The 16,120-nt window shown below is 50.4% G+C and overlaps 2 protein-coding genes across 2 annotated transcripts in view; one reads left to right on the forward strand and one right to left on the reverse strand.

Moving 5' to 3' along the window:
- The window catches only part of LOC135174134 (gastrula zinc finger protein XlCGF17.1-like), an 872,006-nt gene that overhangs the window by 170,747 nt on the left and 685,139 nt on the right, over nucleotides 1-16,120 (forward strand). The gene's annotated exons all lie outside the window — the stretch shown is intronic.
- On the reverse strand, nucleotides 9,905-10,852 carry LOC135174109 (olfactory receptor 14J1-like). The gene has a single exon (XM_064141355.1). The coding sequence runs from the start codon at nucleotides 10,850-10,852 to the stop codon at nucleotides 9,905-9,907; it is 948 nt and encodes a 315-aa protein (XP_063997425.1).

Raw genomic sequence — 16,120 nt, forward strand, 5'->3', positions numbered from 1 at the left:
TTTCCACACCCTTCTGACAGGCTGTAATGCAAAGTCTATGCAGATCTGGCACATAGTTGGGCTGTTTTTCATGTCTTCTGGTAATACCACCCACTGAAAATGTCGTGCTGGTCCCTGTTTATCGATGGAAGGTAGGGTAAAGGCAAAACGCTGGCAATCCTCAGGGTGTAGTGGGATCACGAAAAGCAATCCTTCAAATCTGTGACAAGCAACTCCCAGTTCTCTGGAATCATGGAAGGAGAGGGTAGGCCTGGTTGAAGAGCACCCATGGCTTGCATCTGGCCATTGATAGCCTGAAGATCATGTAAGAGGTGGATATTCATCCTGATTTTTTTGGTATGACAAAAATTGGGGTATTCCCATTGGCTCGTTGGAGGTAAAATATGGCCCATGGCAAATTGGGTTCTGCTACCAAGCTTTGTGTGCTTCTTGGCAGCCATTCGTTCACAGTGGCCACTGGTCCTTCCATATTGGCTCACTAGAAAGCCACTGAATTCTGGATTACTGGGCGTCTGCCGGTCCAGTGGCCACTGCGTGAGAATAATCACTCATGGTACCTAGCCTTGAGCTCTGTGGTAAAGGGTTGGACTTGATGATGCTGTGAGGGTCTCTTCCAACCCTGATGATACGGTAGATACGGTGACTCCATCGGAGGTCATGATGTCTCTACCGCTATAAGTGCATTTTTACCACGTGGGTAGAGGTAGTGAATGGTTGCAAAAACCATGGCCCATTCCCATCAATGGGTAGACTTGTTACCACTGAGAACTCGTTAGGGCCTGGGACACTCCTCCAATGCCTTCAACCCCGGTTTTGGCTGGACCAGCTGGCCAGTGCGCAGGCCACACCACTGTTGAAAAAATGGTCAGGTTGGCAGGTGTATCAAGAAGGACTTCCATGGTTATCATTTCTTGGCCATTATCAAGGGTGGCTGTGGTAACAGTCGTCTATTCATAGTCAAGGTTAGCATAGCTAAGCCACCTGCAGAACCAAATCCCTGCTCTCTGGCAATGCGTGGGCGTGAGCTATGTGCTGCAGTAGATTAGTCATAGGTACTGGCTGGGCAATAGGACTCCCCTCTGGTACAAAACTAGGTGGATTGTTGGTGTACACTACAGTTTGTATAACTCCAGTATAGTCTGCATCGATCACTCCAGGGAGGACCATCAATTCTTTTAGCCCAGCAGAGGACCTCCCCAGGAGCAGTGCCCTGGTAGATTTTCCATTTGTAAATAACAGGCCCTTCATCGAAGCAGCGATGCGGACTAGCTGATTATCATTTCAAGTTACACTTATTGGTGTTGCCAGGTCCAGTCTGAGGCTCCCAGAGGTGGCTGGGCAGATGTCACTGCTGGAGCAGCAACTTGTGTTCATCAGGCAGCTGTTTTGTCGATGCTGCACTGGTAGTTTCCAGATGCCCTACATCACCTTTGGTTGCATGACTGTCAGCCAGGCAGTTGTCACATCCAGACTGCAAGGTAGGCGGGCTATTATGATGGTGTGATGTCCTGATCAGCCCACACTGGGAAACAAAAGTGTGGCTGGAGGCCATCATGCTGACGGGCCCCCAATGAGTTCCATGGTATGAGCGGCCACACACTGCTGCCAGGGCCTGGGTATGTTTTTCCATAACTTGATCCACAAAAAACACTTGTTGATTTCCAGGCATACAGGCAGCCCACTCCAACATGTCATCTACTAAGGCATTCCTCAGTAAAGCAGATTACATCTGATTAGTCTTATTGTTTGCATTTTCGAAAGCTAAGGTTTTAAGAAAGGTTGAAGAATCTCATTCAGCAGCTCCTTCCAACGCTGTAGTCAGCTGGTCAATAACATGGCTGTAGTCCTCATTCAGTCCTTGTTTGACAGCAGTGTAAATGGGTGCTTTTGGCTCCATAGGTACTCACCCAAAGGCCTTTCAGGCCACCGCCATGCATGCTTGGTGCCATTCAAAGGGATGCCGTACCTGGGCATCTACAGAACTGTAGGACCCCTGCCCCATCAACATGTCCAGTGGAACATGCAGCAGAGGGTCACCTTGCTGCCACAGTTGGTCTGCCACCTTTTTGCTTCCATCACACCGTCGCCTTTCCCACAACAGATACTGGGATGTTAAGATTAACCTCGCAACAGTCCTACAGTCCTCTGGGCACAACACATGAGCAGAAAAAATAGGATTCAATAACTGTTTAGTTGGCTGTGAGTGCAAACCGTGAGCAGACGCTGCTCCTCGTAACTGCATGAGAAGCTTCCAATCAAGAGCAATGTGTGTAGCTCCAGGTTGTGTGCCTGCGGTCTGCACTGCTACAACTGGGAACGCAGCCACACTCCCCAGGGCGGCAGCCACTTCCCAATCCCCTTCTAACAGGGCATCACGTACAACGGCATGCCACTGATGTTGTGGGCAGGCAGGTTTAAGCTGATGTCTCTTCCCTGATACCTTTTATCCCTGTGGAGACGCCAGCCAGTAAGTAGGACCCTGTGGTACCGCTTTGTGTTTCAACAGCTCCTCATTGAGCCTACTGGCAATATCGTCATCAACTGAGGCCGAAGAGTCACCAGTATCCATCTTGATGATAGGCAGTGGTTATCGGGGGTGGCAGGACAGTCCTTCCATTGTATCAGCAGCTGAGGGCAGGATTACCTCAGCCGTCAGAGTGGTCGGGATAGTCGTACCAGGATCCGTCACAGGAGGTGGCAGAGCAGTTTCAGAAGAGGGTGGTGGGGAAGTTGGAGAGATTGAGCGTGCCATGGCTGGCAATGGGGGTGCCGTTGGAGGTACCAGGGTGGTGGGAGCAGTAGGGTGGCTCATCAGGGGTACCGCCGCATCCGGGGATGGTTTTGTATCCAAAACCAAAGAGGTTGTGGTTGTAGCTAATGCCCGCACTGCACCTCCTCCCTGAGCACTTAGTCTGTCACTGAGCCATGTTGTGGCCATAGCTGCAATGTCCTGCTCCATTTTATACTTTCTTATACAATTTATAACATCACTCCACAGAGATTGTAATTTCTAAGCCATCTTGTCCCCATCAATAATCTTGTCCCAAATATCATTGCCACATTGCCACCATTCTGACTCATCTGTCACGGAGGGGTATTCTGCCACCTACACCGATTGTGGCAGAGGGCAGAATTTAATTGATGTGGGAGGATCTATATATTTCTATATATAGATATATATATTTATTAACTTCAGTATTTGAACTCTCACCACCCCCAACCACTGAACATTAATATTAATATTTGTCCTACATGGTTATGATGACATTATGGGAATGTATCAAACATTAACTATTACAATATCTAGCAGGCATTCAAACTATTAAACAGAGAGAGTTTTCCCTGCAGCTTCATGCCACTTGGGGTCATATACTACTTGCCCAGCAGGTGGGCTGAAAGCTCTTTCTGCTCTAGGCAGAGGCAATAGAAATTACAGAGGCATCAAAGCATTTACTCACAATTTCTGCTTAATCAATAATCACCTCCGGGGCTACGTCACAGCCTATATGAGTGCCCAATTCTTCAGGGTGTCTGCCTGTGGACTTTGAGGCTGGAATCCTCCAGCTTCAGGGGAAATAGTCTCTGACCATGTGCTGCTGGATTCTTCTGGATGCTCTGTCCAGGGACACATAGGCAGGATCTCAGGTGCAGAGGCAGGATGCTGTGCTGTCTGACCACAATGAAATGCTGGCTACTCAGGCCGATCGTGTGCAGACAAGTGGAGTCTGCTCCTAGCAACTTGTGGCAATGGTGCACACCAGGTAATCATAAGGCAGCAGGCATGCACGAGAGTCTGAGCTCCATAAAGGCAGGCATAAGTGAGCTCTGCAAGTGAGTATGCAGGCAGGCAAGCAAGCAATGTGGGGGAGCAAGCACGTGTTTACCTGTGCACCCCTCTTTATTAAATGTGGGCCAAGGATTATGGCACATTGGCCACTAGAATGGCCAATCAGGTTAGCAGTCAGCCAAACCTTACCATTATAGGTAAAAGCCACAGGCCTGACCTTCCAAATATGGAAATCATGGGTCTTACACTAGGCAGGCACGAGCTGGGCATGTGGAGGCTTACACAACCAGGTGTCCTGGGCAGGCCAGACTTTATGGCACCAGGTCTGTTGTGCCCCTTTGTGCTCATTTAATATGTTTACCTCTGGTGCAGGCAGAGAGACATGTCCAGGCAGGGCAAGGCATAAATAAGCCTATTTCTGGGCCTACAGGCCCGCCCCGACTCTCATCAAAGAAAGAGTCCGGGGTTCCAAAGTGTCCTCTCATGTATCCGTATGTCACCAAAGAGGCTAAGTTCTTTTTTCCTGCTGTCACTCCCTGCTTTTCCAAAGAGCATGACAAGAGAGACAGCTCCACTCCTTTATCCATAGCTGTTAATCCAGCTGTCACGGTGTCTTCTCCGGAAGGGGCTGCCTGCATTTCTGGCGTCGTCCCTGGAAGAGACTGCCTGTGTCTATGGCTACTGCCCCAGAAGGCACTGCCTATTGTTTCCATCTTTCCCGCTCTCAGACTGCCTTGCGATTCCAGCTTTCCCTGCCTGAGGGTGCTTGGTCTTCCCAGCTTTCCCGCTCTTGGGCCACCTTGCAATTCCAGCTTTTCCCACCTGGTGGCGCCTGGTATGTCCAATCCGTCCCTGCCACCGTCGGTTTCCTTAGCACAGTGAGTGGAAATGTTGTTGAAGTTCTTATCAGGTCTGTGGTGATCTAGCAGCCAGGACTTGGCGCTCTCACCGCTGCGGCCCAGATGTCCCTCAGTGGTCCAGGGTGCGAAGCTGCGTAGCCATAGGGTGGTTCAATTTCGTCACTCGAGCGCCAATCTGCATCCACGGGAAGCCAGCAGAGGCAGGAGGATCGGGGCACTCATGAGAGGACTTGTTATGGGCAGGCTGCAAGCAGTACACTTTATGGAGGCAATACAGCAGCTCATATGGTACTTGAGAGAGGCCTGCACAGCTAACTTAGTGTGAGATTGGTACAAGTGGAGAGTACAGATTGGATCAAGTTATGTGTGAGGTACAGACAGGTCAGTCTGTATCAAAACAACCTGTGTTGTCTGCCCCTGCATCTGGTGGGCTCAGCCTCCTGTAGCTGTGCGTGGAGGGGGGCACCCAGCACCTGGTGTTCTGAGTCCAAGATGTACTCACAAGGACACTTTGCAGCATGGGTTTGCTTATTGCTTACCAGCTCATGTCCTGTTAGCAAGAAAATTCTCCCACAGACAAGAATATCCAGTGTGTGCTGGGAGAAGGCCACAGCTGCACTGGGAGCAGCTCAAGGTGTGCAGCTGTGAAGGATTATGCAAAATTGATAATCTGCATTAATTTTGCTATCCAGGTGATGATTAATAACTATGAAAACTTGTGGGAATCTTTCTCCTGCAGCGAGGTATGGAATGTAAACATCAGGCCCTGTGATGGGAAGTGTCCTTGGAGTCTTACTGATTCCCAGGGGCCTAAGCTAACAGACCCATGAGCAACCCACGCACAGCTGTCAGGGGGTGGAAGCTGCCGGCCCCCGGGGCAGACACAGCCCCAAGGGGGCTGACCCTGGCCAGCCCCCCTGGGTGGTACTCACAGGTTGTTTTACCACAGGTAACCTATCTCTGCCTTGCACATAACTTGGGGCCAATCTGTACTGTCCATTTGTGCCAGCTCCAGGCTGGCTGGAAACACCTCCTCTGAGCACTATATAAGACGCTGCACTACCCTAATAAAATTGTACTGATGTACTGATGCACAGATGCCTAGAAGTTGCTGTCTCGAGTCGTCAGTTCCCAGATCTTGCCTCTCGCCAGCCTCCGTACTCCAACAAAAACTGTTTATTAACATTAAAACTCACCAGAAACTTATTCTCAGGTTCAAAACAACACACAGGTGGGAAATGTGTACAGGCAGGGCACAGGCAAAACCTGAGCACTTCTTTCTTACAGTGGCAAACACAAATATTATACTGGAAGAGGCTTTGAAGTGTTCACTCACAACATTATAGATCAGGCAGTACCCAGAGCAGGTGGAGCTCTGTCTGATTGGCTGCTGAGTCTTGGTTTCTCCCAGGCTTCTGGGCAGGAGGCTGACAAGCTCTGACCTTGTCCCCGGCTCCTCTGGATGATCTGTGTATCTCCAGGACTTGCAGCCTTGGCAGGAAGACTTTCAGGGGCAGGCAGGATGCCTTGAGGTGTGCAGGGTCTCAGCACAGTGCCACGCTGGGAGCTCTGCAAGGTGACTGCCTGCAGGCATTTGCAGCCTGCTCCTGTTCAGCTGTGCAGGCAAATTTGGGATGCAGAATGAGGCAGCAGCAGCCTCGTGCTGCCTGCTCATCCCTTTGATCAGTATCCAGCCAGCCACGAGTGGGGCACTGGGCATCCATTATCCAATGGGAATGGCAGGAATGGCACTCTGCCAGGCCTCAACACATCAGGCACAGACAGGCCTTTCTCCTCCCAAGATTGCTTCCCCAGCACAGGAAGGGGGGGCAGGCAAAGATGTCTGGGCATGGATAAGCCCTTGTTTGCCCCATCAGGCCTAGCACCACTGCAGCTTTGACTGGGAAGGGACACAGCCTGCACTGGGAGTGGGTCCCAAATCGACACTTAGCACTGGGAGAGATTCAGATGAGAGAGGGACAGGGACAAGGTTGCCAGTTTGTACTGGGATGTCTCTCACACTGTACTGGGATGGGATCAGGGGAATCAGTTTGCACTGGGAAAAGGCCAAGTCTGTACTTGGAGGGGTTAAAGGGAATCTGTTTGGACTGAGATGGGGCCCAGAGAAGGCTGGGATGGATCAGGGTGTCAGTTTGTACTGGGAATGGAACCTTTGTGTACTGAGAGGGGTCAGGCTATGGAATTTGTAGTGGGATGGATGGAGTTGGTGTGGGAGTGAGTCAGAGAATGAGTTTGTACTGGGATGAGGCCAAGTTTGTACTAGGAGGTATTCAAAGCATCCAGTTTGTATTGGGAGGGCCCAGTCTGTACTGGCAGGGGCTGAGAGTGTTTGTTTTGTGCTGTGGTGGAGGTGGTTGTTACTGGGAGGGGCTCAGGGTGTGCAGTTTGTGCTGTGGTGGAGGTGGTTGTTACTGGGAGGGGCTCAGGGTGTCCACACTGTGTCCTGGGACACAGCCTACACAAAGTCCCTGGCAAGAGCTTCCAGTGAGAGACTCTGCTGATGCTGCAGAAGTGTTGCTCTAGAGAGACCCTCACCCTCTGGCTCCTCATTCTTTGGCAGCCCCCTCCAGACCCTGCCCCCACCCAGACCCACTGGGGCTTTGAAGACAGCTCTGTTCCAGTGTGGCAGTGTAGGCAAGAGGAGAGGCTGCTCAGGGCTGTGTTGCGGAGGGGATTTCTCTATTCCTCCCTTATTAGGGGGAGGTGAGAAATGAATTTGAGGCAGTATTAATTTTTTATAAAAATTATATTTATTCAAATTAATATTTACAAATTCTTGACACCCCCAACCACTGTGTAATAAGTTCTAGTGCAAGACTATGAAAACAATTAGGATATGATTTATATATGTACAAGGATTTGGTTAATAATTGTTAAATATCATCAACTATAGACAGAGAGAGATTTCCCTCAGGCTTAATGCCTCTTAACAACTATGCTGTGTGCCCAGCAGGAGCTGAAAGCTGTGTCTGCTCTAAGGCAGAGGTAACTTATTTTACAAAGGAATTAAGGCTTAGATGTGTTGCCCTTAATTATTAATCACCCTCCCGGGATTATGTCACAGCCTGTGTCCAGTGTTCGGATCTCTGTGATGCTGGAATCTTCCCAGCTTGCAGGGAAATGATAAGTGTTCCAAGTCTCTGGAGTAAACAGGGTTTCTCTGACCTTCTCTCCTGGTGTGAGGTGGTCTCTGCCTTGATGCTGCTGGTTTTCTGGATGCTGTGTGTCCAGGGATGATCAGCTGGCAGGATTCCAGGAACCGGAGAAGGATTTGTCTGTACAGCTTCTAGCACGGTCTTCTGTACAGCTAGCAGGCTGTGTTTGTGGGTTTGCAGTCAATCTAGAAGGTCTGCTGTCCTGGTACTCCAGGCTATAGCAGTGGGCATGCAGTGTGTGCCAGGCTGCTGGGAGACTGAGCTCTGTAGATAAATCGAGATAGTTGGCCAGTATGCACGGCTGGCTCTTGGCTTAGGGGCCTATCGGCTCCTTATATATGTATCAGGTGCAGGCTTGAATGTGCTCTGCTTCTAAAGGTATGCAGACAGGTTAACTGCAAGTTGAGATCAAAGTAAGAGGCCTGAGCCTCAGTGAACATGCAAGTGAAGGCCAGACTCCACATCAAAGAGCTGAATCTGAACAGATCTGATGAGAGCTGAGCCTGAGCAGCTGAGTCTGAATGCTCTGAACAATGTGGTGCACCTTTGCACTCCTCTTTATAGACTGTGGGTCGAGATTCATGGCGCTTTTGGCCATCTAATGTCACCAATCAGGTTGGCAGTAAGCCAAACTTTACCTTAATAGGTAGGAGCTGTTTGCCTGGACCCTCCCAAATATGGGGATCACCTGGGTGGACCCCAGGGATACATGGGCTGGGGGTGTGTGTGTCACAGAACCTGTTTACTACCATGGGTCCTGGCAGAAAAACATGTCCAGGCATGCAGAGGCATAGAGAGGCCTCTGTTTAGGGCTGCAGCCCCTCCACCGCAAGGGGTGAGAGAGACAATATTTGGGCTGAGTCTATACTGGAAGGGGTTCAGGGTACCAAGGTGCCCAAGCTGCCAGAGCAATCAGGCCTTGCCCCAGCACAGAGGCTCAGCAGGAGAGTGTGGAAGGGCAGAAAGAGCAGCTCAGGACAACCCTGCTACTGCTCTATTCTGGGACTTTTTGCCTCTCCACCACTGCACACAGGCACTGACCTGCAGCTCCAGAGAAGCCTTAGAGGAAGCAGCTCAGAGGAACAAGTCCCTGCAGGGTCCTGTCTTGTGTTGTGCACAAGGGGAGCAGAGCTCCTTATATCTGCAGCCTCTGGGTCACACCAGACAGGAAAAGACTGAATCAGAGATGGTCTGAAGAAAGACATTGCTGTGGGAACAACATTCTCACAGGGTAGCACCAGCAGCAGCCAAACCCTGAGAAACCTTTCTCTTCTCACAGGTAAGTAGTGACAGAACAAGAGGGAATGGCCTCAAGCTGCAGCAGGGCAGGTTTAGAATGGATATTAGAAACATATTTTTTCCCAGAGTGGTCAGGCTTTGGAATGTGCCTGGGAGGTGGTTGAGTCACTGACTCTGGATGTGGTGCTTGGGGATATGGTTAAGGGTGAATCTTGTAGAGAGAGATTTTGGTAGGACTTGGAAATCCTGAGGGGCTCTTCCAGCCTGAATGGTCTTGTGGTTCTGTTATTCTGTGAAGCCATCCTGGGCCTGCACTGAGTGCCACCAGAGCTGCTCTGCAACAGAAGACAAAGAGTTTATTGCTTCTGAAAGCATCCAGTGAGCAGTTTGCTCAGGGCAGCCTTAAACTCCTGGTTCCTCAGGCTGTAGATGAGAGGGTTCACTGCTGGAGGCACTACTGAGTACAGAACTGACACCACCACATCCAGGAGAGGGGAAGAGATGGAGGGAGGCTTCAGGTAGGCAAAGGAGGCAGTGCCCCTCCACCTCTGCACACAGAAGCAGAAGCTCCAGGGAGGGCTTAGAGGAAGGAGCTCAGAGAAACAATCCCTGCAGTCTGTTTCCTGTACTGAGCACACAGGGAGCACAGCTCCTCATATCTGCAGCCTTTGGGTCAGTGCAGAGAGGTCAACACTGAACCAAAAGTGGTCTAAAGAAAGACATTGCTGTGGGAACAACATGCTTACAGGGTTAACACCACCAGCAGCAGCCAGAACTAGAGCAGCCAGGCTGGGCCTGCACTGAGTAACACCAGAGCTGCTCTGCAGCAGAAGGCAAAGAGTTTATTGCTTCTGAAAGCATCCAGTGAGCAGCTTGCTCAGGGCAGCCTTCAGCTCCTGGTTCCTCAGGCTGTAGATGAGAAGGTTCACTGCTGGGGGCACCACTGAGTACAGAACTGACACCACCAGGTTCCAGGATGGGGAGGACATGGATGGGGGCTTCAGGTAGGCAAAGGAGGCAGTGCTGAGAAACAGAGAGAGCACAGCCAGGTGAGGGAGGCAGGTGGCAAAGGCTTTGTGGCGTCCCTGCTGAGAGGGCATCCTCAGCACTGCCCTGAAGATCTGCACATAGGACACCACAATGAACACAAAACAGGCTAATGCTAAGGAGGTGCCAAACACACTGAGCCAAAGTTCCCTGAGGTAGGCTGTGGAGCAGGAGAGCTTGAGGATCTGGGGGATCTCACAGAAGAACTGGTGCACAGCATTGCCCTGGCAGAGGGGCAGGGAAAATGTATTGGCTGTGTGCAGCAGAGCACTAAGAAAGCCACAGGCCCAGGCAGCTGCTGCCATGTAGGCACAAGCTCTGCTGCCCAGGAGGGTGCCATAGTGCAGGGGTCTGCAGATGGCAACGTAGCGGTCATAGGCCATGATGGTGAGGAGAAAATACTCTGCAACAATTAGGAAGACCAAGAAGAAGAGCTGGAGAACACAGCCTGCATAGGAGATGACCCTGGAGTGCCTCAGGGAATTGACCAGGGACTTGGGCACAGTGGTGGAGATGGTGCCCAGGTCAAGGAGGGCGAGGTTGAGGAGGAAGAAGTACATGGGGGTGTGCAGGTGGTGGTGCCAGGCAGTGGTGGTGATGATGAGGCTGTTGCCCAGGAGGGCAGCCAGGTAGGTGGTCAGGAAGAGGCAGAAGTGCAGGAGCTGCAGCTGCTGTGTGCCTGCGAATGGCAGCAGGAGGAACTCAGTGATGGAGCTGCTGTTGGATATCTGCTGACTGGGCATGGATCAGCTGTTGCAAGAGGAGAAGACACTGCACAAGTCAAAGCATAATTCCTGGAGACAATTCCATGGCTATTTCCCAGAAACCCCCTCAAAATTGCTTCTCTTTCTTTAGAGGAGCTTTTTGCCCTCTCAGCCTCGCCCCCTTGCAGCCATCCCAGCAGAGGGCAGCTCTCATGTCCTTTGACTCCGATGGTGCAGATGGGAAGCTCTGCTCTGGAGCATCTCCTCCTCCTCCTGTGCAGAAGAGAGATCCCAGAGGCTGTGGGATGTGGCAGATTTACAAGCTCCAGGAACTGCAGATCCCTTCTGCAGTAAAGACTCACCACAGCCAGGGTTGGGAAGGTTTCTCTTCTTTCAGCTCTCAGTCAGCGTCCCAGTCCTGGCCACCCAGAAGCTCTCTCTGCCTTCCTCAACTCCCTGAAACCCTCTGGCAGTGCTCTCTGCCCTGCTGTGCTGTGCAGAGGAGTTGCTCCTCGGCAGAGCTGCCTCTCTGCAGTGCTCCCTCCTGGCCAGCAGCTCCCTCCAGCCCAGCAGCCTGCCCCAGCTCAGCAGCACAGGACCAGCCCAAGGCATTTTAAGGACCCCTCTGGTGGCTTTGGTGCTGAGTTCATGAACCTCAGAGACTGAGAAGCTGAAGAAACCTCTGCAGAATTCAAAGTCAGAGTCAAACTCTGAACTTTCTTGAAGTCTTAATGGGTCCCAGGGAGGGACACTGTAGAAGTGTCCCCAGGGCCTGCTTAGACCAGCAGGAGGCAGTGGGTGCAAGGGAAGCATCCCTGGAGGCACTGAAGCACCTGCAGGGGCTGGACAGAGCAGAGAGCTGGAGGCAGAGCTGACAGCTCAGGACAGCAGCTAAAGGTGGCTCTGAGGCTGAGCAAACCTGGAGGGGTTTCATGAGTGCAAAGGGCCAAGCCCTGACCCCCAGCCCCCCGGTAAAGGAGATCCTGTGCCTCACCTGTGCCTCTGGCCTCTGCTGGAGGCAGTGGGGAGTGAGGGTGAGCAGTGAGCAGGGCAGGACATTCTGGGGGCACTCTGTGGCCTCCCCAAGAAGGAACAAGCAGGAAAGCAAGTGCAGAGCCTCAGCAGAAGCTTCTGCTGGCAGCATCTCTGCGTCAGACACAGCTTGTGCTGAGCAGATGCTGCAGAGTCTGTTCCTTGGCAGCAGCCTGGGGCAGGCTCTGCTCTGCTTTGCTTGCCCAGAGGCAACTCCTGCTGGAAGTCATGAAATGTTCCCTTGCAAAGCATTGCGAGCAGATGCTTCTCAGAACAAAACCCTCTCCAAGTAGCTGCAGAGCTCTTGGCAAGCAGCAGAGGCAAAGTTGTGGCTCAGTCAGGGTTTTAATGACCCCATGGAGTGTTTGGGGGCTGAGTCCATGCTCCTCAGTGCTGCAGCAGCCTGAACAAGCCTCTGCAGCAGTGCAAATCAGAAGCAAACTCCAAAGTGCCTTGAAGGATTGATTGGCCCCACTGAGGGTCGTTACTGACAAAGCCTCCCAGGTTCTCCTTAGAGCTGCTCTTTGAGGCCATGAGTGCAGGAGACAAAGGCAGAGTGCAGGGCAGAAACCCTTGGGCTTGGTTTATGGAGCAGAAAGGCCAAGCCCTGACCACAGCCCTTGGAACAGCAGAGCCTGAAAGCCTCACAGAAAAGTTTCTCCTCCCAGGCCTTGGTGGCAGAGGCAACTGCCAGAGCCAAGGGGACAGAGCCCTTGGTCCTGTTGTGCGTTCAACCTGGCCAGAGCCCTTGGCCCTGCCTGCTGCAGCCTGTGCTGCACTGTCCCATGCCTGCAGCTCTTTCCCTTCAGGCTGCTGACTCCCATCTTGCTTCCCCACTCAGCTCTCACCCTAACATTTCCACACCTCATCTGAGGTGTCTCTGCTCTCAGTGGCCATTTCTTGAGACCTCTGGGTGACCTCATCCCTCTCAGATCTATCAACTGAGTGACATTTCTCTGTTCTCATCTCAAGTCTGAACCTTCCAAGCTGCACTTTTTGTGAGGTTTTGGTCTCCTTCTGCTACCCAGAAGAGCTTCATCACCTCTGACCCCACCCTTCAGCCCTGTGCACACTACTATGGCAATGCCCTGAGCCTCCACTCCCCAGGCTTAAGAAGCTCACATGCCTCAGCCTCTCCACAACCCCTGTGTCTGGGTGGCAACATTCCTCCTGCCACAGCCCAGCTGCACTTGGCCTTCTTCACTAGCTACAGGGTTTGCTCCACCCCAGGGTATTGGGAATAATCTCTCCCAGACACTGTGGTGCCTTTCTGAAGGGGGAAGGGACACACCAGAACCTCCAGCTCCGAACCAACAGGGAACCAATTTGTACTGGGATGAGGCCCAGTCTGTCTGAGAGTGGGTAAGGGGATGCAGTCTGTGCTGGGTGGAGTCTCAGCCTGATGGTTGAAGAACTTCAGGTGGTGTAACCTACAGCGGGAGTGGGCACAACCTGTCCTGGGAAGGAGTCTCTTATGTGGTCTGCACTGTGAGGGTGTGGGAATGGAATGTTGGGAGGAATAGTAACAAGCAGACTGAGCACTCTGACCTGATTCACACAGATGCATGCCTTATCTGGATGCCGGTGGAGTACCTGGGTACAATGACTCTTTGTTCACCAATATGGTTAGATGGTCATAGTCCAACTTTTTTTCTGTGATGCAGAGACTAATATGCATTTGTGCTAGTTTGAAGCAGGGTAGAATGTTTTGGTGAGAAAAATTAGATCATAGGCTGTGAAAGGAAAACAATGGTTATGTCTACTCGCCTCACAGTCTCGCTGAGATGTATGGGTGTGCTAGTTTGAAGCAAGCTAGAATGTTTTGGTAAAAGAACTAGATAACGGGCAGTGAAAAGGTAAACATGGTTGTCTCTTCTCTCATAGTCACACTGAGAACTCTGGGAAGAAGAAGGAAAACATTTGATAACATTCTCCATTTTGTCTTTCATTCTGCTTTTGCCTTCAGACCTAGTCAGATTTCATTAACCTTGCTCCCACTAACCTTGCTCCCTAACCTCTTGGCTGCACCTCTCTTCTTTCTTAGAACTGGGGTAAGGTTGAGAGGGCCAGGGGAGGTGTTGGAGTGGTTTGAGAACCCCTCCTGGGGACTCAGGTTTCTGGGAGGGGAGTTGTGCTTCTGTATTGTTTATCCTTTGTATATTTCTGTATATAACTGTATCTATTGTAAATAGCTGCCTGTATATTTGATGCTGTAAAATAAATAGCTTCATTTGTATTCCCAGAGGCTGTCTGAGTTAGCTGGGGCAATTTCAAAAGTGTGGGGGGGTGGGTAAGAGCCCAAACCATCACAATGGGAACAAGAAGGGAAAACATTAGATAACACTTTTGCCATTTTGACTTCACTCTGCTTCTGGCTTCGGACTGAGCTACATCTCCCTAACCTCACCTTCCACTCACCTTTGCTTCTTAACCACTTGGCTGAACCTCTTTTCTTCCTTAGGACTGGGGTAAGGTTGAGAGGGGCAGGGGGAAGGTGCAGGGGTGGTTGAGAGCCCCTCCTGGGGGCTCAGGTTTCTGGGATGGGAGTTGTGTTTCTGTATTACTTTTAACTTGTATATTTCTGCATATAACTGTATATACTGTAAATATCTGCTTGTACATTGTGCTAGCTGTAAATAAATAGCTTCATTTATATTCCCAGAGCCCATCTGAGTCTAGTCTGGGTACCTTCTAAAGTGTGTGTGTGTGGGGAACACCCAAACCACCACATAATTAATTTGGCTTTCCCCAACATGGGGCAAATACATTTGAGTGACTGTTAATTAACTCTGGGAATCAGAATGAAGCTAATAAAGCAGCTATTGTACTTGGGGGGGGGTCTCTTATGTGGTCTGGTTTCTGTTTTCTTGCATTCAATTGGATCAAAGCCCAGATTGTTTCTTGCTTTCTTAATGTAGCTTATACAAAGGCTAAAGATAAAGCTGCAACCATTTTCTGGTCCTGGGGTGATTTCATTCTTGGTTATGCTGGTTTTAATGTCACTGAAAATCTTACCAGTAACATTACAGGGGTATTTGCCAATAATATTACATCCAATCAATATACTGCTTTAACTACAGCCCTCATGAGGGTAATTCATCCCAGAACAGAGATGCCAGACATTTATTCAGGTTTTTGCTCATGTAAAACTGTGATGCTTCTCTCATGTGTTATCCTGGGTCTTATAGTTTTGATTTTCATATTAATTCTGGCATTATGTGAGAAAAATTTGAATGCAATACCTACAAAACTAGGAAAGTCTCTGTCTCGAAACCAAATGGGACAGTGTCTCAAAAACGGTGTACCAGTGGAAATATAAACAATGATAAGCCAGGGACACAACAACTACCTTCTCCCCAGCCAGTCCCTATAACTCCCTCTTCAGATTCTGGGAAAAGTGCCAATGCCCTTAACAGCAATTACAACAAAGATAATGCATCAGGATTGGCAGGTGTCCCAGGAGTACAGGCCAACACTCAAAGTCGGAGTATACCCACTAATAATAACAATAGCCCAGTCAGTTCAAATCCCCAACCAGTAAACCAGAACCCTGTTAATTCTAAGGCAGATCTGAAGTCACAGACCCCAGGTCAGACCCCCAATGATTCAAACCCTCCAGTAGACACATCAAAGTCTGTTGCTGTGCAAGCCTTTTGGGCACCTGCTAAGGTAAAAGCCAAGACACAGCTTTTAGCAGCCAAGAAGTGGAACACCATTGAGTCAGGGGAATTAAGCTTCGAAGGAGTTTGCTGTGAAGGAAGTGCTCTATGGAGATCACGGCTGTGCTAGTTAGAAGCAAGCTGGAATGTTTTGGTAAAAGAATTTGATAACAGGCAGTGAAATGAAAACATGGTGTCTCCTTCACTCACAGTCACGCTGAGAACTCTGGGAAGAAGAAGTAAACTTTCTCCATTTTGTCTTTCACTTCTGCCTTTGCCTTCAGACCTATTTCAGCTCTTTCAAAGAGAGTCAGGGATCTGCAGAGTGGCAGAAACAGAGGCAGCAATGCCAGGAAAGTAGCTGTCACTTCTTCAGCTCCCCAGAACAACTGCAATTGTTCCAACAGTTGCAATTCCTCTCACAACAACACCAATCATTGTGTACACCCCACATGCCATGTTCAGCATTAGGGGTGCCCTGCCTCCAGCCAGGAGGAGGAAAGGGATAGTGGAGAGAACCGAATCTATTGGAATGTATTCATAAGGTGGCCTGGCAGTTCAAAAGTTCAGCACTACAGGGCTTTAGTTGACACAGGTGCTCAATGTATTTTATTGC

Source organism: Pogoniulus pusillus, unplaced genomic scaffold (assembly GCF_015220805.1).
Source record: "Pogoniulus pusillus isolate bPogPus1 unplaced genomic scaffold, bPogPus1.pri scaffold_47_arrow_ctg1, whole genome shotgun sequence".
In the NCBI taxonomy this organism is placed as follows: domain Eukaryota; kingdom Metazoa; phylum Chordata; class Aves; order Piciformes; family Lybiidae; genus Pogoniulus; species Pogoniulus pusillus.